We start from the raw sequence: 22374 nt of genomic DNA on the forward strand, positions 1-22374 counted from the left end.
CGAAGGACCAAAGAAACGTTCGTGAAGATTTTCCATCGCCTGTCCAGAAAAAGCAACCATGGGAAAAGATCACTGGTTTGAAATCTAAAATAGCATAATCAATCAAACAAGCTTATCTCAGTCAGAAATCAACCAAGATATCGTTCCTTTAGTTGATTTTCAGGGACTATTCAAGACAGATACAACAAATTGAATGTTCAAGACAAGATGCAACAAATTGAGCTGTAGAAGATGCAACAAGATACCCCCCCCTCAAATGGCATGTTTAAGACAGATGCAACAAATTGAGCTGTGTGAGTTGTTCTCGAAAACGGAGAGTAGGAAATCCGAACATTATTAAGTGTTATGTTGTTTTCCTGAAGCACCTGCATATTACAAACTACTTACTCCCATTTCGTCGTTTCCATTAACATTCTGGTTTTTGGTTAAATCTTCCAACCTACCAGTTTTCAAACTATAACTCACATATTCCTAATTATTCAATAATTTTGCATACTTAAAAGATGCAAACTTTTTGAAATGTGAAATAAATTGCACTCAAAACAAACACAAAAAAATTAAAATCCTAAAGCTATTAAATAATACATTTTGGAATGATTGTCCAGCTGATTGTGCCTGACTTACACCTTCGGGCGCCAATTGATATTCTGGGCGGGTATCATTTTCCTGTGTTGAATTCAAAATACTCAAAACTGCAGGGCTAAACAAGTAATTAAGGAAAATTGAAGGGGGAAGGAGAAAAAACAACCATGGAAGAAACAATGATGCCTCTCTCATTTGAAATGTTGTTTCTGTGCCTCAGCACCCAGTATTTGTTCCTTAGAAATGACATCGTCTTTGCCATCTCCATACTGCCCCCCCAGGTCACCGCATTCCTCTCATTCTTCTCTTCACACACCTTCCACTTACGATATGTGATTTTATTCGTAGGCTTCAATAAGATCACCTTGATATTCGTTTGTTCCATTGCTGTTGGGGAGGGGTTGAACCAACGCTCCAACCGTGTTTTCCGGTGAAGGAAGGGGCGGCTGCCACTTCTGCCCTCACGTGGCTTCGCCACTGCCTGCCCTTCCCTCACCAACACCTTCTAACATGATGCATCTCCTTCTTATGATCCCTCCATATCGGACTTGGATCCCAATGCGATTTCCAATTCAAGCTCTACATCCACCGATCTTCTCAAACCCGACCCAGCCCATTCCCTGATCCCTCCCTACCAAACTTGATCTTCCCAAATTTTCTTCCATCGCGTGCAGGGGGTTTCTGCTAGGGGATTTTGGCGATGATGTAGCTCAAGAGCCTTCACGATTTGTTTGGAGAAGGTAGAGAGAGAAATAAGGGTTGGAGAGAGAGAAAGAGAGAGAGAGAGAAAGAAAAAGAGAGAGAGAAAGAAAGGTGAGAGAAAGAATTTGAGGGAAGTAGAGTGGAAGAGAAAAGAAAAGGGAAAGAGAGTAAGGCTGAGTAGTGTGTGGGTGAAAGCTGCTTCTAAGAGCAAGTCTAGCGAGGGCTTAACCCGATGGACAATGGATTGTACAGTGCCCAATTGCTAGGGTGATCAAGTCCATCCTATGCAGGCTTTAGCGCCGGAGGGGGCCCGAGCGATAGGACCAGCATAAATTGCTGCCCTAAGAGCCCAAGGTGGAGATGATGCACGTTGACGTTAGGGCTTGCTTCCTGCTTCTCTCCTCCTCGCTGCTCGCTTCCTCTCCCTGCTTTTTACTGTTGTCCTCTCTCTCATCACCCCTTACTCAGAATCGTGAAGAGGCCTCATATTTGAACCTCAATCGGAGAACCACGAGCTCCGTCACCTGATTCACCAATCAGACCAAGCTCATTGATGTCGCCCTCCATTTGAACTCCATCCTCCTCGACCTCGATTTTCGACTGCACGAGCTTTATCTCTGATGACCTCGTCATCTCCGAAGTCGCTTGTTCGTTTAGATTTTCCAATTCGAATTTTGGGTTGTTTGCACTTGAAGTGCTTCCCCCTCCCCCCAAAAAAAAGATCACTATTTTTAATGTTGGAATTGCATTTCTTGAATGCCCAATTGTGAGAAAATGGCCAAGAGATTGTCTTTGGATGGCATAATGAGGAAGAAGCTATCCGACATCACCAATTTACAGGCTGCGAAAACGATGAGCAAGGAGGACGGATTTGCTTAGTGGTTAAAATCTAAAAAATATTAATATTTTATAATATTAAAAATATTAATATTTTATTGCCTATTGCCAGGGCTATTCAGTTTTAGAAGTGGAGATGCAAAAGGCAGTTATTGTTAATTAAGGGAAATACTGTTCACTGGGTAGATTCAATAGTGAATAGCCCTAGGGGGCCTTTGCAATGCTGGAGTTGCTCTAATACTTAGTAGGATTGTAGGGTGTTGATCAATAAAATTAATATTAAACTATAATTGTGTTCAGATTTGGAAATTAATAAAAAATTATAATTACTAATTTCCATAAAAAGTAACACAAACTTTAGTATTCAAATTTCAATAGGCACAATACACCTTTTTGTAGACACCATTTAATGTGTCTTTTTGTTCAAAATGCACATTTGAGATAATTTCGTGCTCAATGAAACTTAAAAAGCACAAATACATATATGTGCTCAATGAAATTGAAAGGGGCACCAATCAATTGTGTTCTTAGACCATTTTTTTGTAGTGTAATTCTTTAATTTAAAATACTTGGATGTAGAGAATAAGTAGTTGAATGTAAAAAAAAGTTATGCGGGTTCAAATAAAATTTCTCTTACATCAATATTGTTTTTCGTAACTAGATCTATATTTGGCTCGTCAAGCACTACCCGAAGACCCCAAAATTTGCATGCAGTTCTACAAAATAAAAAGACAAACGAACAATCATGACAGACCATAGAGGCATAAGATTGGCTATCCGTATGAGTTTTTACCTCTGGAAAATTTGAACTGCATTTTGCATGTGGATGTCTAAAGATGTATCAGTATCCTATATATTGTTCTTCAATGAAGAGATAATTACATGTATATTTAAGAAAAGAAAAAAAAAAGGTTTAAGATGCTCTAAAATTAAATGGGAGAATTGGTCACTGGCTAGCTAACTCTTTTCTAAAGCAGTTTAGGTAGATCGAAATCACACTAACCAAGTACTACCATGATGTTTTACAGCTATTCGTAAACCAGGTGTTAGAAAATTCAAATTTTAATAATATAGATATATGCATGCTTGTCATCACCTCCATATGCTCTCAACGCTAAAAATCTAGAACATGGGATTTTGCATTTTCATTTGGGTTTCCAAGTACAAAGAATCGGGTTTTTGTGATTTTGTCTTTCTTGAAAAGTTGCAGCGATTACAATTATATTCCAGTGCCCAGGAGAGGAGAAAGTCTTAGGTCCGGAAATCCACCACCTGACTCGTTCGGTTTAAACTCAAAATTTGTCATAACCCACCATCCCCTGATTTGAGGTCGGACCACTACGGCCCATGTTTTGGAGAAATTCCTGTGTAAGAAACCCGAAAGTGGTGGACCATCGGAGTGGTGTGAGACGAGATGAGGTCATTACAATGGGTTTCAAAATAGGATGCTAGCAACCTTCTAGTTTCTGCTTTTCTTTGCATTTTTAATGTTGCTTGATGATCCGATTCTTTACATTCTAGATTACACTTTAAAAATTAATTTTGTAAAAAATCAACCAAATCAGAAATTATGCAATCCTTCAATTAACGATGTCAAAATTTTAGTGTTTTAAGTAAGAAATTTTCAATATAGTTAATTTGTTACATAATTAATCTTTAATTATGAAGATTTGCTATCATTCCTCTACTGGCAAATAGCTTTTTTTTTTTCCTCTTTAATTAACGAGAAAAGATAGTCGTCTCTCTTTAACTTATATTTTTTTTCTACAAAGATGGTGCTATCCACATACCTATTTTACCTTCTAAACATTATTTGTTAATTTTTGTCCTTTGATCTTCTTCAATTTATTCGATCCAAAAGCCGGAAATTAAAAAGAATGTATGAGAAGTAAAAGGAGTGTTGGATAGCCCCTCCCTTCTACAAAGGCAATGTCAAGGGAGTTGACGAAGGAGGTGTCTTGCTAGTAGCCAAGTTTCCAAAGTAACAAAACTTCACTATTTTCCTTTCTAAGTGGTAGCGCAAAACTCCTCATTCATATATATATATGTTATGAAAGTTGTTAAGCCAAAAGAAGAGGAGGGCTAGACAATTTTTTTTTTTTTTGAATTTTCAAATTTTCGAATTTTCGAATTTCTGAATTTTCGAATTTTCGAATTTTTGAATTTTCAAATTTCAGAATATATATATATATATATATATATATATTAAGCTTTATAGGTGAAGCTTTGTTGGGTACCATGAATTGATTTTGCTTCACACTATCTTGATTAAGATAGTGTGAAGCTTTTGAGAATTTGTAGTTGTCCTCCATTGATGAAGCTTTGTTGAATTTCCCCTTTTTTTTTTTCTTTTTTTTTTGGAAAACTAGAATTTTGTTGAATTTCCCAATTTTTTTTTTTGGGAAACTAGAAATTTGAAAATGTGGGAGAGACAACATATACAAAATTTTCTTCCACACTGTTGAGCAAGAGATTGTGATACAAGCCACACCTTATAGTAGTCGAAGGTTTGGATGAACCATATAAATTGAATTTGCTTCGAACAATCTTGATCAAGAGTGTGTGAAGCTTTCTACGACTTGTAGTTGCCCTTCATTGATGAAGCTTTTGTTGGCACCATAAATTGGTTTGCTTCACACTGTCTTGATCAAGAGTGTGTGAAGCTTTTGAGAATTGTGGTTGAACTCCTTTGATGAAGCTCTTATTGGCACCATAAATTGGTTTTGCTTCACATTGTCTTAATCAAGAGTGTGTGAAGCTTTTGAGAATTGTGGTTCCCCTCCATTGATGAAGCTCTTGTTGGCACCATAAATTGATTTTGCTTCACACTGTCTTGATCGAGAGTGTGTGAAACTTTTGAGAATTGTGGTTGAACTCCTTTGATGAAGCTCTTGTTGGTACCATAAATTGGTTTTGCTTCACACTGTCTTGATCAAGAGTGTGTGAAGCTTTTAAGAATTGTGGTTGAACTCTATTGATGAAGCTCTTATTGGCATCATAAATTGGTTTTGTTTCACACTGTCTTGATCAAGAGTGTGTGAAGCTTTTGAGAATTGTGGTTGAACTCCTTTGATGAAGCTCTTGTTGGCACTATAAATTTGTTTTGCTTCACACTGTCTTGATCAAGAGTGTGTAAAGCTTTTGAGAATTATGGTTGAACTCCTTTGATGAAGCTCTTATTGGCACCATAAATTGGTTTTGCTTCACACTGTCTTGATCAAGAGTGTGTGAAGCTTTTGAGAATTGTGGTTGCCCTCCATTGATGAACCTCTTGTTGGCACCATAAATTGGTTTTGATTCACACTATCTTGATCAAGAGTGTGTGAAGCTTTTGAGAATTGTGGTTGCCCTCCATTGATGAAGCTTTTGTTGGCACCATAAATTGGTTTTGCTTTACACTATCTTGATCAAGAATGTGTGAAGCTTTCTACGAGTTGTAGTGTTTGCATTGTTACAGAGGAGAAATGTCTGAAGCAGATGCAAAAAGGTTGAATAGCTTGATCTTCGTATGCCATGCACTGAAGTTGTTGTTGGCTTGCAATAGGACTTTGTTGGTGACTATAACTCTTGTTGGGCATAAGTACTCCCCTAGTTGAGTTGTCAAGCTTGAAGGTTTCTGATTATTTGTGAATGCTAGGAGTTCACATGTACAACTTGTACCACTCGTCTTCTGGTGGGTGGAATAAATGGTAAGTTGCTTTCATCACTTGCTTTCATCACCTTTCATCACATTTCATCACCCGGTTGGTGGCATGAGGATGAGTTCCTTCTTCACCTGGTTGGTGGAATGAATGGCAAGTTGCCAAATGATATTAGAGTACGGGTTGTACATTTCATCACCTGGTTGGTGGCTTAAAGATGAGTTCCTTCTTCACCTGGTTGGTGGCATGAGTGGCAAGTTGCGAAATGATATTAGAGTACGGGTTGTACATTTCATCACCTGGTTGGTGGCATGAAGGGGACTACGGGTTGTACATTTCTTCCACCGCTAAGGTGGGGCGAGCCAAAGCATCTGCATGATTGTTTGCCGCTCGAGGAATTTGGGTGATCTGGTAGTTGAAGTGCTTGAGCAACAATTGTGTTTGTGCCAGATATGCTGCCATGGAGCTATCCTTAGTGTCAAAGTGGTTGGTGACCTAGTTAACCACTAATTGGGAGTCAATGAAGATATCAATTCGTTTAACCCCAAGGTGTTTGGCCAAACGTAAGCCTGCTAGAAGGGCTTCATATTCGACCTCATTGTTCAACGCCTTGAATTTGAAACGAAGAGCATACTCCATCGCCATTTTAACAGGGGTCGTAAGGACTAGTCCTGCTCCACAACCCTATTGGTTGGACAAGCCATCAACATATAGACTCCATGCTGGGGCTGTTGGTTCTATTTTCTGAGCTTCCGAGGGTAATGAAACCACTTCTTTAGGCGTAGAAACAACGTCAACAGGATATGTGAAATCGGCGTGAAGTCTACCACTGCTTGGCCATTCTCAGCTGGCTTTGGTTGGTATGAGATGTCAAACTCACCCAATGTTATCGCCCATTTGATAATTCGCCCGGAAGTGTCAGGACTTTGGAGTATCTGTCGAAGAGGATGATTGGTAAGCACGATGATGGAGTGTGCTTGGAAGTAAGAGCGAAGTTTTCGAGCAAACATGAATAATGCTAGAGCCAATTTCTCAATGTTGGAGTATCGTGTCTCTGCATCTTGTAAGGCTTTGCTAGCGTAATAGATAGGTCGTTCGACATTACCATAATCGGGATTAGCCTCAATGCCTCGTTGGCTTATCATAAAGCTAAGAATTTACCAGAGCCTACGCCGCCTACGCCGAAGGCACATTTGTTGGGGTTCAACCTCATTCGATACCTCTTCAGAATGGTGAAAGTTTCAGATAGGTTGGTGATGTGTTGGTCAGCATGTTTGCTCTTGACTAGCATATCATCAACGTAAACTTCCATGCTCTTCTTCGGCAAACACTGAATTGACCAGTCTCTGATAAGTTGCTCCTGCATTCTTTAGGCTGAAGGGCATGACTTTATAGCAATATAGTCGCCTGTCAGTAATGAAGGCTGTGTGTTCTTGGTCTGGAGGGTTCATGAGGATTTGGTTGTATCCTGAGTAAGCATCCATGAAGCTCAGAAATTCACACCTTGCCGTAGAGTCTATAAGTCTGTCTATGCGAGAAAGAGGAAAGCTATACTTCGAACATCTTTTGTTTAGGTTGGTGTAATCGACACACATTCTCCACAAGACTTTTTAGAGCAGGAGACTTTCCATGGTCGGATTCTTCTTAACAAGGATCACATTTGCTACCCACGTTGGATAATTGACTTCGCAGACGAAACCTATGCCTTTGATTTTTTCAACTTCTGCCTTCATTGACTTGTACCGTTCAGCGGCATAAGATCTTCGTTTCTGTCTCACTGGCTTGGTTAGGGTCAATACTTAAGCGATGACAGATGATATCGGGAGAGATGCCTGGCATGTCCTCGTATGACCAGGCAAAGACCTCAGTGTTCTCTTGCAAAAAAGAGATCAATGCCAACCGAATGGGTGTGACAAGGTGGTGTCAATCTTCACCATGCGATCCAGATAATCTTTTGAAATAGAGACCTTCTCCAACTCTTCAGCGGGTTGTGCTTGCTAGGTGAAAGAGTCATCTCGAGGATCGTCGGGTTGACTGTTGCCACCGTGAAGATCCAAGCTGGCTTCGTCTGGGCTGGTCTTTATGACTTGGTCATGTATAGAAAGGGTTTCCTTGGGCACAGGCAGGTGTTGTTGCTTGACTGAAGTGTTGTAACATGATCGTGCACTAAGTTGATCTCATATGATGTAACCATTTCCATAGAGGGTTGGAAATTTCATCAACAACATATGTGTGGATACCATGGCCTTGAGATCATTGATGCATGTGCATCCGAAGATGACATTGTATGCCGTTGGGCAATCAACCACCAGGAAGTTAGTGGTAATGGTAGCTGTGTAAGGGCATGTACCAATGGTGAAAGGTAAGTGTATGCTCCCCAAAGGTTGCATGCTATCACCGGATAAGCTTATTAGAGGGGAAATCAAGCGATCGAGCAAGTGTTCAGCTACATTAAGTGCCCTGAAAGCTTCAGTAAATATGATATTGACCGAAGCCCCCATGTCTACCAAGATTCGTCGTACTTCAAAGTTGGCTATGTGAGCTTCCACAATCAATGGGTCGTTGTGAGGGTAGATGATACATTTTTCTTCCTCAGGGTAGAAACATATTGGATCCCAGTTAGGCTTTTAATACTTACCTCCCCTGATGTCTTCCACGTGAAACACTTAGTGGCCAGACCTTAAAGCTCGTTCACTATTTTTCATGGCCCTGTTGGAAGATTTAGATATGGGTGTGCCACCACTTATGGAATATATCACATTCACCTGCGTTGGTTACGGTTACCCAAGCTTACAGTGGTTCATTGTTTGGGGGTGGGGGGTTTAGCCTCCAAGAATCAAAGTTGTTGTGCAGTGAGTGGGAGACAAATTGATTTGAAGATTTTGTTTGTGTAAGGTGTGAAGAACATATGAGAGTTAGGATAGAAAAAATGATTGGAAATGCTTGGATGAGTGACCGAGAGTCGAAGACTAGGATAAAGATGAATTTCTAGCATGGTCGAGTCCATACTAAATGTATAGACTTTAACAAACAATCAATTATAACACAACACCTAATATGGATATTTAATTAAATATTTTATTTTTTATGATGCGGTTCGGTTTTGGTTCGGTTTCAAAATGCTGAAACCAAAACCAAACCGTTTTCTTTCACTGGGGTTCGGTTTCAAACCGAAACCATTTCAAAACAGCAAAACCAAACCGTTCGGTGCGGTTCGGTTTGATTTGTGTTTCAGTTTCGATTTTAGGTTTCAAGTGCTCACCCCTAACTGCTACTGATATTATCAAAGTTCCCTCTTGTATATATATTAAATTTAATACCAGAATTTGTTGTCCTTCCTTACAGTTTTTGGGAATTTTGGAGGAATTATACGTAGATAAAATCTTGTATAATAGGGAACTTGATTGTGGATGAATAATTGATCCCCTTGTGTAAGTTTATGTTCTCAGTTTACGGGATAGAGCCCAGGTGGAGCAATTATTGCGTTATATTGTTGGAAAATCTCCTGAGGATTCTGAAAGCAAACAAGCCTTCAAGTATTATTTCATCTTAAATAAGAATTAGTTTTGACAATTTTTATTACTCATAAGTTTCTCGCCAAAATGTTTGAGAATTTTATATTTTGAGTTTTGCTTTTGATTATTTGAGTAAATGTTTTTTTTTTCCTCATGATCTTTCGGTTCCCTTCATTGCTTATGAAGTTTTTACTTGTGAAATTGATGTTATATTACAGACTGGTGAATGAAGAGGAGGTATTCCTGATCAAATTTTAATCTTAAATAAGGAATTTGATGTGTAAAATCTTGTCTAGTTTTGATAGATGCTTATTTTGTGATTGCAGTGAACTTACTTTTCTCTTTCTTGGAACCAAATCCGTCCCCATAGTGCCCCGTTAGCTGGGTACTTTACAAGACAATGTTTATGGTCATCATATTGCAGCAAATCATGATGGTTGTTTTCATTTGCAAAACCTCTTCTTTCTTTTTTTCGCTTCAAATTGCTTCTTTTTTTTCTTTTTTTTTGTGATTGATTGCAATTCAATGGAGGCATCAGAGAATTGTTGTGTGAAGGTTGCTCTGCACATTAGATTGGTTATCGGCAATGAACGCCTTCAGGGTTGCAAGGAGTGTTGATGTTGAACTCAGAAAGCTTCATGTACTCTGAGTTTTGTTTCCAGTGATGGACATGAACTGGGTTTTCTGATATTAGAATTTGTGGTGTTACTAAATTTGGATATATGAGTTTTGTTTTCTAAGTTAAAAATTAATGTGTGGTTTAGTGTTATTTGGCTTTTTGAGCTTTATCAAATGAAGTATTGGTTTTTCTGAAACTACAACAAATTACCACATTATTTCTGAAACTACAACAAAATTTCTCACATTATTTCTGAAACCAAAGCAAATTCAAACACTATTTATGAAACTACAGCAAAACTACCACTGTCACAGCCCGTCCCGAGATTTTTATATCGGGAACGTGAAATGACGGGATTACCCTTGACGGGTATTAAGGTATGTGTGTATGTGACATTATTTAGACTTAAACTTTATAAATTTTGGAATTATCTTATGTTGGATTGTTTGTGTGGTTAGGGAACTAAGATGAGAATGGATGGTGAGGATTGATGTTGGACCACACATACAAGCCCTCCTTCCTTTTCCCTTCCCCGTGTCTCTCTCTCTCCTCCCTTCGAACTCTCCCTTTCTCTACAAATCGTATGGACGTAGTCCGTTGACCCCATTCCTTCACGGATCAAGCTCCCAAGACCCCCCATCATATTTCTTGCAAGAATACGAATTCAACCATACCCTTGGTTGGTTGAATTATCTTCGATAAACCCAGAAACCACGAGGGTTCCGTCGAAGCACTGTAGCACCGATTTGATCGTCGAGGTTTCACGCCATTTTGAGGTTCAGAAAGGTAACAAGTCTCTTTCCTTAGTCATTTGGCATGATTTTGGTTGAAGTTTAACGTGAGAAAACCCCGGAAAATCGAATCCCCGAGTTGGTCACTATTCATCAACTTTTAAACGGAGGGTTTTCTTTGAATTTCAGGGCTATAGTGAGCTTTAGAACGTCCTCATGATGCTCGAAGTGCAACGTTGAGGTATTTTGGACGTCGAGGAGCCATAGAACGAAGTTTCACTTTTTGCCGAATTATCGTGTTTCCCCAGGTAAAATCTAGTGAATTTTAGACCTTGAAACTAGTCCATCGTGATTCTACATGTTGAGGGCTTCAAATTGACATAAAATTCGAAGAAAACGGTTGAGAAACGAAGGAGACCAAGCAATTACAAAATTCGCCGGAATCTGGCCACCGGAAAAACCAGTCTGGCGACTGGCTGAGGAAGAAGACGCACGTGGGGACGCGTAGGTCCGTGCCACCCACGGCGCGTGAGGGTGCGTGGCAAGCCTAAAAATTTTTCTAAAAATTCCTTGACGTCCGTGACGTCGAGTAGGTCGATGTGGTATCTTCATATACCCAAATTGAGCATCGTATGAGAAGTTATTTCGAATTGTTGGTTATGTGTTTAAATTAACGTTTTTATAGTTGTTTCGCATATAGGTGACACCTATCTCGAGGACGAGCGCATCCAGGGACGTCATGGGGGTTACGACCCATCGACTTATCAGTGAGTGGGCAATTTTGTTTTCGTATTACCTATATACTACTGTTTTTTCCCAGAAAATGCAATTATATGAAAATATGTTTTAAAATGCCATGCATGCAATCAATGAGATATTTGAATTGATAATTGATGCATATATATGTGAATTGACGCTGTTAACGCACAGGTGAGTTTTTACATTATTCATACGATTTATTTTATGTGAATTGCATTGGAAGCTCATAACCTGCACCCTAGGTGTTAGTGCTTATATTATTCACCACACCGCACGCTCGCCTTGGATCCAAGTAGGTGGATGTCGTACAGACCACTAGAGGTGGTTCCGACATGCCAGTCGTACAAACCATTAGAGGGGTTCCAACTGGTAGGTGACCTTAGATTATGTACACAGATGATTGATGAGAAAAGCACTAGAGCGTATTATTTCACCATCTTAGTCGTACAGACTACTATAGGTAGTTCCGACTTATGTGCAGTGTAGTGCCGTACATGTGACAGTTGGTAACTCCGACAGGGCCGTACAAGTCACAGTTGGTGACTCCGGCTGTATGGGATATTGAGCTATAGAATCAACCGTACAGGACCACTGTAGGGTCTCCAGTTGATTTATTATTTCACCTGATTTATATTGATGCTTTCATATTATATTTTGGCATATGGCATGGCATGGTATATTCTTTCTGAAAAGCGTTGAAGGATTGTGATTTGAGCTTTTGATGATATATATATGTTTATATCTTTTTTTTTCTGGGAAAGTATACAGGTTTTACGACGAGAGGTTAGAAATGTTTTAAATGAAAGGTTTTCGAAAAGCTTTGTTTTGCTGACCCACTCATCTTTGTTTTGCGCCCCTCCAGGTTCAAGTTAGCAGAGCTTTGGTGGCCACAAGGAATCCAACGGTGTTCTGACAGAATTCACAAAAGTAGGATTCACCCTCGGATGTTATATCTTAGTAATTGTATTCTTTAAAGCTTCCGAACTGTGTAAATGGTTACGTCACTCTCACGTGACGGCCAACATGCCCTCTTTCGGGACGGGATGTGTCAACCACACTATTTATGAAACTACAACAAAATTACGACACTATTTATGAAACTACAGCAAAATTACTCACATTATTTCTGGAACTACAGCAAATTACCACACCATTTATGAAACTACAACAAAAATTACTCACTTATTTTTTAAACTACAACAAAATTACCACACTATTTACAAAACTACATCAAAAGTACTCACACTATTTTTGAAACTATAGCAAAATTACCACATTATTTATGAAACTACAGAAAAATTACCACACTATTTATGAAACTACAACAAAATTTCTCACATTATTTCTGAAGCTATAGCAAATTACCACACTATTTATGAAATTATAGCAAAATTACCACTATTTTTTAAACTACAGCAAAAGTACTTACATTATTTCTAAAACTACAGCAAATTATCACACTATTTATGAAATTACAACAAAATTACTCACATTATTTCTGAAATTACAGCAAAATTACCACGCTATTTTTTAAACTATGGCAAAATTACTCACATTATTTTTTAAACTACAGCAAAGTTACCCAACACTATATCTAAAAAACGAACCAAAATAACCTATATTATTTCTAAAAAAAAACAAAATAAATACTATTTTTAAGACTACAGTAAAATAACTCACAGTATATTATCTAGACTCAAAAATCAAGTATAAGGGGATCTCCATCCGTCCATGTGAATTTCTTCTATCTCCATCAATTCTCCTTAAAATAATATAAAATAATATTTTCTCTCTCTTTATTAACTTTTTTAAATATAAAATAATATTTTCTCTCTCTTCATCAACCTTTCTCACTCTCTTCTTCTTCTTGATGGACGGAAAACAAAAATAACAGATTTTTTTTTTATTTCTCCAATTTTTTTTTTATTTCTCCAATTACTTGTGAGGCTTTAATTTTGTCCTTTTTCTTTAAATTTCATGATCTTTACATTAAATAAAGTTAGTAAATTTTTTTTTATTAATATGAACTTAATCCAAACCTTTTTCATTAAAACTTCCTTAATTTTATATACAAATGCTTTTCTACATGTCTACATGAATGACTTTTTTGCAATAAAATATGCATGCACATGGAACCAGATGCAAACAATTATGAACTCCCTATGCATGTTGCAGTTGAACCACAAAAAAGTATGTAATCTCCCATATACTAATCTGAATTTAATGAAGCTTTTTGATGTAGAAATTTTACCAAATGATGAACTTTGACAATACCTTCGCAGTATATCCACATCATCCAGCTTATAATATTATAGCATCAGACACCAATAGAAGAGAATATATAACTTTTAATTACTTAAGTGTCAAATAATACATGTTAATTAGATTTGAAATATATTAATAATAATTGAGTTGTGGTGTGGAAAATGAAGAAGATTGTTTGGTATTTATAAAAAAAAATGGGGTACTTTTTGTAATTTTTTGAGATTTTTTAGCATTTGATTAATTTTGACCGTTGAGTTCCAAAAAAAAATCAAAGCAGATTAGCCAAATTGTGCCACACATCACAACAACATTATTTTCAACTTTTTTACCATCAGAAATTCAACTGTCATGGGGATGGCACCTTCTGCTGCCTGACGTCTCAGCCTTGTCATCCCTAGCCAGCAGGCTCAAGGCCCGGCAGTTCTTGTCTAGGCAGTCCAACGGGCTGCTGCCCTTGCTTCAGTTACTGCCATATTTTGAACCCTGGAGATGATTTTGTTGAGTTAGCGGCAATTAAACCCAAATGCCCAGGCAGTGGGAGCACCTGTGGAGCTGATCTTACGACAAAGGGAGCATCATCTGCTTGGTCATGGAAGGATAGTGAGAAGGATTGTGTTTTATAGTGTACCACGTTTGTGTAGTACAAAAAATGTACTACATCACCTGAACATGTTCACTTCTCTATTTATTCCCTTGCCCAATACTTGCCATGAAGTTAAAATTTCTAAATTTAAAGAAAAACACGTAAATTAGATGGAGAATTAACTTAATTGCGGGTTGATTTTCAAAAGTGTTATGTTATCACCACCCTAAAATTTATTGAAGGTACCTACCCCCGCAATTTGGACACGTACGTCTTTAAAAGTCCAACCCTGTGTTCTTTTTCTTTTGAAAGAAATCCTTGTTAGAATTTGCTTTTCATTTTCTCCCATCAACATACAACGGCACAAATGAACAACCTCTCCCTTATCAATTAAAAACCCTACACAATTAAAAAAAAAGCAACTTTTTTCTTCTGTGCAACTACAAAGCGAATTCTTTTTGTTGATTTTTGCAATATGGAATCGGTATGATATGATATGCTTTCTCCAAATTTCTTTATGGTGTAGAAGTCTTTTGTTTGTCTGGTACTAACGTGTGAGTTGTTTTCTAAAGAAATAAGCTTAGAGTACATTTCATTGCCCTACATTTTTTTTTATTCAAAATCTTCACAAAACAAACTTCTTATAAACATCTCAAGGGTAAATGACGACAAAATTTATAGTATTTATTGTAGATGCAAATTTATGCTGAAGCAAATTGACTAGGAAACCTACAAAAAGATAAATCGAAATTCATGGACTAACTTAATGTGGTGTTTGCCAAAGGGCCTCTAATCAGTCTAATGCCTTAAGGCGGAGAGAGTTCTAGAAAAATTGAAAAGTCTGTAGAGTTTTGAACTACCAAATGTAGGCAATGACTTGGCTAGCTATTTATAAAGGAGAAGTCCAACAGTCATCTACTACGCATGTTGAAATGTGGATGCAGTCTCCTGACACTCCTCGACCAGTGGAAGAGTATTTCCCTTGGTGGTTACTCGGCATGAGAACTTTCCATGTAAGAGGTAGTATTTAACATGGAGTTGTGTAGGACATTGTTTGACCTTATCTAGGACTCAGTGGAGCTTCCCCTGCTTGCTCAAGTGCCCCGAGGGCTGAGCTGCGATGGTGCAGTTGACCACTCCTCTTGGGAGGGGAGTGGTGTCTGGTTATGGGACAAGTATCATGCTAGAGTGCTTGGCAAGTGATTTGAGCCTCGGGGCCTCATAGTTTTAGACATCCTTCTTCCTTAGGTTGGTTTGCTTAGCTCATTAGGTTGAGTGAGATTCTACTATGCGATCACGTTGTTAGGGTAACTTCGTCATTATGAAACTATAATCATCAATCCACGTCCCACGCTCTGAGTGGTTGTGGTTCACTTGAGAGATTCTTGGATATATTGTTGGATATATATCCAAAAAGTCAATTATAAAGATGCAAATTTAGGATAATACAAATTATTAATTTACTAATTTAATCAGAGGGAAAAATCCCTATTAATGATCGTCCCATTAATCGTTACATGCCTTAATATTGGGTCCATCGATGTTGAAGTAATCTAAAAATGTTAGATTCAAGAGACTTTCTCCCTATCATATCTTAGTTTGTTTTTAAGTCGTAGGATTATCAAAAACACATTGATAATCGGAAAAAGAAATTAATATACATTATGTGTGCTCAATTAAGAGAATGGGTAGTCTCCAGACATTCATGTTAGGACACTGAGATAAGGGTGTAAGTTCTCAACAAAAAGAAAGTACATTGAACGCTAAATTATTGGATGTAGTTTAATTGATTACATGCCAGCAAGAAACCATATAGATTATGCATAACCTCAAACATCTTTGATGAAATTACAAAGTTTTTATCGTTTTAGCCAAATTTAAAACATGAATTCATAAATGCAAGTTTTTATATTTAAAAAAAAAAATCAAAGAGTAAATTACACAGTAATCCCTCAGGTTTGACGTCTTGCACAAACCCATACAACATCTTTAAAACATTTCACTTTCATACATCACATACCATTTTATTTCAAAATAATACATCCGTTACATTTTTCATCCATTAATCCGTTACATTTTTCATCCATTAATCCGTTAAGTGCTGACGTGTCTACCACGTGTCTGCCACGTGGCAAAAAAATTAAATTTTTTTTTTTAAACCTAAATCTTCTATAAAAAAAAAAGGTTAATTAACCAATCCCCGTACCCCCCACCCCACCCACCCCAGTTCGTCGAAGAAGAAGAATAAGAAGCCCTCCAAAACCTGCAACAACAAGAAGAAGAAGAGGGAGAAAAAAAAAAGTCCCAGTTCGTCCACCCCCAAAACCAGCAAGAAAAAGAAGAAAAGAGGGAGAAAAAAAAAACCCCAGTTCTTCCCACCCGAGCCACCCCTTTCTCCCATCCCCATCACCCCCCCCCCCCCGCCCCCCCAAAAAATCCCCCATCACCCACCCCAAAAATTCCACCCGAGATTAGATGGATCTACCACAAAACCAGTCCAAAAATCATCTCAAACTCAAAAGTATTTTCAAAACTCACCCACACTGAAAATCACAAGATCCTAGTGGCGGGGGGAAAAGAGGCGGGTTGCGGGTCGTGGCGGGGGGAAGGGAGGTGGGTCGCGGGTCACGGCAGGGTGGGGGGGGGGGAAGGGTTCTGGGAATTTTTTTTTTTTTTTTCTTCTTCTTCTTCTTCTTGTTGTAGGTTTTTGGGTTCTGGGTTAGGTGGGTAGTCAGGGAGGGAGGGTGTCCTTTCCAGATCCGATTTTGTGGGGTGGGGTCCTTTTTGCGTTTGATTTTGTTTGGGGCAGGGGGTGGGGACTTTTCTGGGTGTTTTTGGTTTGGGGGGTTACGGGGGTGGGGGTTTTCTTTTAGCTTTTGATTTTTTTTTAAGAAGATTCAGGTTTAAAAAAAAATTAAAAAAATTATTTTTGCCACGTGGCACACATTTGGCAGCTACGCGGGACAAATGTGGCAGTCATGTCAGCGCTTAACGGATCAATGGATGGAAAATCTAACGGATGTATTATTTTGAAATAAAATAGTACGTGAGGTATGAAAGTGAAATGTTTTAAACATGTTGTATGGGCTTGTAATAGACCTTAAACCTGAAGGGTTACTATGTAATTTACCCAAAATGAAATATGGCCAATAATCCACTTAAAATAGACCCAATTTCCCTCAAAACATATCCAAGGAGGCCAGGGAGTTGCACAATGCCATAAGTTCGTACTGGCAATTTCCATTTTGAATAATACTATTTTAAAAGGGGTTTGCTATCCACACACCCCATTTTACTTCTCACACAACCCTTGATAATTTCTGTCCATTGATCTTTTTTAATTTATTTGATCCGATGGCTGAAAATTAAAAAGGTGTGTAAGAAGTAAAATGAAGTGTGTGGATATCACACCCCTTTTAAAATAAGGAAAACTAATGAAAAGGGTTTGAAAACTTTGAGTTTTAATGATAAGGACAAAATAAAGGGTAAAGTGAATAGTACCGGAATTGACTTTTTAGTGTAAAAATATGGTTTTTCGTTAAAGTGAACAGTATCGTGGGCTTTTAGTTAAAACTCCCTTTAAAATATGCATAAGTAGTTTTATGAAATTTACAATGCTGATCATGATAAAAATAAATAAATAAAAAATAAAAAATACTATTACACAAGAATATACAAAAGTTGCCCCCAAAAAAATTCATCATGGTCTCTATCCTTTCTTTGTGCTTTCTCGGATTGGGATATGTAAACTAATCAAAACCCTAAAAATACAAAGAACAAGAAAAAAGAAGCACATTTGCTTTTCTTTTCTTCTTTTTTTTTTCTGTCAAACTTTTTTTTTTTTTTTGGTCAAATAAGCTCATTTGCTTATGGTGTTTGGTTTTTAACTTTGAGGGTGCTTTTGGTCAACTGACTTCAGTATTGGGCCATATAAAAGATTAAATAAAACCTAAGATTTTCAATTTTGGAGGTTAAATATTTGCTGTAAATAATAAATACTCGAAAGGGGATGATGAAATTAATTAATAAGATTAATTACATAATCTTATTTAATTAATTTTTTTTAACAAACGGTAAGTCTCACAATGAGCTCGCAAATGTTGTTTAAATTCATTTTTGACGAAAATCAAATATAAAACTTCTTACTTACAAATGAAAAAATACTAATAAAATGTAGTATTGCGCAATAATTAATTAATTATATTGATAATTAGCCACTAATTTTAGGCCTTCAAATAATTTCGGGTTTCGGAGGCTTATTGGATTCCGAACAATGGCCTTGCTTCAAAGTCACGAGAAGTGACTTAGGTGAAAAAATGGCCCAAAAGGCTAAGAAAAACTTTTTGACCATTAGCAGTGAAAATGACCCAAAATTTTTTGACAATTAATTAATTGGGAAGTGCTATCCATACATCAATTTTTACTTCTCACACACCATTTGTTAATTTCTATCCGTTGATCTTCTTCAATTTATTTGATCCGAATGCCGAAAACTAAAAAAGTGTGAAAGAAATAAAAAAATATGTGTAAATATCACACCCTTAATTAATATTCTAACCCACTGCTAGTCTACTAACTGCAAGTCCACCGCTAACCAATTGCTTTGGCAATTGGGCAAATTCATTCCACCAAAATACAAAATGCTCTCTCCACCCCAGCCCAATTAGTCGGGCTACAAGGGCGCTCAGCACAGCCAGAATAAGGAGAAATTTTTCATTGTAATAGGAACACTGTAGTATATTCCATGTTTTTATGTAAATGGTATAAAATTTTATTTTTTAAGTTATAAAATTTTTCATTGCCGATTACAAAAATATCTCCAGACTAAGCACACGGGCATTAATTGACTGACTCGGCGCCCTAGTGGTTTGAGTCGTGCCTCTCGGCGAACCGCCGTTTCATCCTCGAGTTTAACAACGAGGACTTCTAAGGTGGAAAATTGAGAGGGGCTGAGATGGGTACCCAGCTCCTGTGTTGGCCCTCTCCGGCAGCGGCGGTGGGACGAATGGGCCGGAGAATGAAGCCTCGGCCTGACGAAGCCAGTGGGTACAAAACCCCTGTGATTAGCAGCTATTGGTCATGGTCATGGCGAAAAGGGCGAGAGACTTCGTAAAGATTAGGAGAGAGAGACTATGAGAAAATTGGAGGGAGCAAAGGGGAGAGAGCGATGAAAAAAGAAAGATTAGGAGACAAGAGGAGAGGCTTCCAGAGACAGGAAGACAAAAAAATAAGAAAAAGAAAAACTTTAACGTATGCGCCTAATTGCTTATTTAATTTGAAATTTTGTTTATTTGACGCAGAATTATAGAGTAATTAATCAATATGGTTATTAATTATTGAATATGAATATGAAATCTTATAATTATTGATGAATAAACTTGTTATTTAAAGTAAAATTTGAATTCTTGATTATCTCATTGATATTGATTAATTGAATTGAATTTTGTTTAATGAATAATTTATATTATATTGGTATGGATTAAGAATCTAAGACTTTTTTTTTCATAGTATACAATTGCGTAATGAAATGATACTATAACAAACAATGCTTATACCTTCCTCCAAATATTCCAAGTGGTCATCCTTTAAATATTTTAGGTAGTCCTCTTAGACTATTCCGAGTAGTTCCTAACAAAGTGAGAACATTGAGTTTGATGAAATATTAGCTAATCTTTTTTAACCTTACTCTTTTAAGTTCGCCCCAACCCGCCACAAGTGCTATGATATAGTGATATTTAGCTTCACTTGTAAGTGAAAGAACTTAGGTTTGATTCTCGTCAAAGTCAAATTTAAACCATATTATTACTAGCTCATTATCAAGTTTAGCCCATTCATTTCTCTCTTAGTATAGATAATATCATTTATTTGAAGAAAAAAAAATTTCACACCTCCTGCGATAATTCCTGACTCTACCACTGCATGCCACTGCTAACAGAAACGTGCAAGGCGGTGCATATTAACTTTTCTGAGACTATTTTTTTGCATGTCACTCTACAGCATAAGTTGAATTTTTGTCAGAAAGAGTTTCCTTTCATTTAACACAATCACACGATGCAATATCTCATACAAAATTAAAAACAGACCAAAAAAAAAAAGGGAGGAAAAAGAACTAAAAAAACGCAGGAGATTACCTATATACATAGATATTTAATTAACAGACTTGTTAACCATAGATATCTCCACAGAACATGGAGGGGGTGTTTAAACAAGATGAACTGAGGTTAATTGTTTGATGAATTAATTCTCCCACCTCCCCCTACGCTTAGTCCTGGTCTTGCACGAGCGCTCAAATTTGTCCTTGTATCTGCAGCAACTTCGTCCTGCACATAAAAAAAAAAACACCATATTTTGTTCATTACCATAACTTGATCTGTATAATTCAGACCCGGTGTAGTGGTATTTCTCTCTTCAATGTCGAAAGAGGTCTCAAGTTCAAATTCCGCTCTGGAGTTAATCCTTCAAATAAAATAAACAAATACAAACAACCATGTCTAAAGAATATGTACGTGAGAAAGAGAGACTAACTGTGGTTCCTGTTGTAGCTGATGAAGATGGAGGATCTTCGTCCGTCGTCGGAAGTGATGGATCTGCATCATTCTGTTCTGGGGTTGAAGCAGGAGTAGCTCTCTTGGGGTTTTCGTTGTCCTCCTGAGATTTAGTCTCAATACCCAAACACTTGAAGAAAGCCCTGACTGCTTCTTCAAGGAAGTGGCATGGAAATATATGGTAACTTCTCTTCTCCATCAACTCCTCCTCATCATCAGCTAATACTTTGCTTGACTGTGAGTACTCCATTTCAACAAATATCTTCGTCTTCTTCTTCTTCCTGTGAGTCTTTGAACCAGCTTCACCTACTACTTTAACTACCCTCTTAAATGGTTCTGCTCTCCCTCTGGATATCGCTTTAATAACTCCTCTTTTATGTTTTCATAAATGTACATAATTGCCCTTCTCTTTCCTCTTCAATTACACGAAAAAACCTTACATGCAACAAGTTGACTGCGATGATGGTAAAGCTTTGAATTCGCTTTACATAGCTTGTATTTAGTGGCCCGAAACACAATAATAGCAATGTACTTGTTACATAAAAATATCGAATTGTTTTCATAAATAGTTTTTTCCCTCAATCTACAGTTCAAACATGTCTATCTCAAAAGGACTTGGATTGTCTGCCCTCTCATTTCGGTATTTTTCTCGTGCTCTTCTATTTGTGTGATCACGGTTAAGTCACGTCAACATTTTATATTACTATTTCTTTTTGTTTTATTATTTTTATAGAAAAACAATATAAAATATTAACGTAGTTTAACCGTGATCACACAAAACAGAAGAGCACAGAAAGAGCATCGAAATGGGAGGGCAGACAATCCAAGTCCATCTCAAAAATCTCCATTGTATACGGTTTAGAGCATTTGCAATGATGTAGGCAAATATTAAATGCAATATTGTACTATTATGGTTGACGTGTCATGTTGCGAGAACCAAGTAAGTAAAATTATATTTTATTATTTTCTTTCATCCTTGATATTTACTTATCTATTATTTTTATTTTTTTTGTCTTCTTCCTCTCACATACAATACTTTATTATAAAAGGAATTTTAATGAAAATTTTTTAATACTGTTCATTTTAATAAAAAATCATATTTTTACACTAAAAAATCAATTATAATACTATTTATTTTACTCTTTATTTTGTCCTTATCATTAAGACTCAAAATTTTCAAACTGTTTTTATTAATTTTCCTTATTATAAATTGACTACTCTATTAGAGCATCATCACAAAAAATTTGGCTATTCATTTGCCAACTCTATAAGAGATGCTTTTAGGGGCAGCTATGTGCCACTGGAGTGACTCCATTGGGTGCCATCATTTTTAAGTTGGTTGGTGCTATTTACACTCATTTTTTCATTTTTCATACTCTTTTGTTAATTTATATACTTTGATTTTGTTCAATTTATTCCATTGAATGGTCAAAAATAAAAAATAAAAGTATGTAAAGGATAAAATATGTGCATAAATAGTACCATCCTTTTCAATTCTGACCATTTTGTGGTATTTTTTGCATACCATCCAAGTGCATTAGAACTTGCTTCTCATAAATGGGACAAATATTTCAAGCTTCGTTTGATTAACAACA

At 37.1% G+C, this 22374-nt stretch overlaps 1 protein-coding gene and 1 long non-coding RNA gene across 6 annotated transcripts; one reads left to right on the top strand and one right to left on the bottom strand.

The window, feature by feature from the left end:
• Nucleotides 1–10468: 10468 nt before the first annotated feature.
• On the top strand, nucleotides 10469–12504 carry LOC114827250 (uncharacterized). Of its 5 annotated transcripts, none has more exons than XR_011571716.1 (4): nucleotides 10469–10682; nucleotides 10817–11229; nucleotides 11313–11394; nucleotides 12249–12504. It is a non-coding gene; the product is annotated as an uncharacterized lncRNA (long non-coding RNA). The 5 variants fall into 5 exon arrangements; XR_011571715.1 differs by having other exon boundaries at nucleotides 10470–10682; nucleotides 11328–11394; XR_011571717.1 differs by having other exon boundaries at nucleotides 10472–10682; nucleotides 10817–11161.
• Nucleotides 12505–20344: 7840 nt separating this feature from the next.
• On the bottom strand, nucleotides 20345–21120 carry LOC103443942 (uncharacterized). Its single transcript, XM_017334475.3, has 2 exons — nucleotides 20760–21120; nucleotides 20345–20554 (listed from the first exon to the last, which is right to left on the bottom strand). Exons 1-2 carry the CDS (start codon nucleotides 21027–21029, stop codon nucleotides 20456–20458), a joined length of 369 nt encoding a protein of 122 aa, XP_017189964.2. The 5' UTR covers nucleotides 21030–21120; the 3' UTR covers nucleotides 20345–20455.
• Nucleotides 21121–22374: the final 1254 nt, after the last annotated feature.

Source organism: Malus domestica, chromosome 10 (genome assembly GCF_042453785.1).
Source record: "Malus domestica chromosome 10, GDT2T_hap1".
Classification (NCBI taxonomy): domain Eukaryota; kingdom Viridiplantae; phylum Streptophyta; class Magnoliopsida; order Rosales; family Rosaceae; genus Malus; species Malus domestica.

Coding starts and splice junctions, on each gene's coding strand:
- LOC103443942 (XM_017334475.3), bottom strand. CDS start 21,029: ATGGAGTACTCACAGTCAAGCAAAGTATTAGCTGATGATGAGGAGGAG. Junction 20,555..20,759: donor CAGCTACAACAGGAACCACA/GTTAGTCTCTCT, acceptor TTTTATGTGCAG/GACGAAGTTGCTGCAGATAC.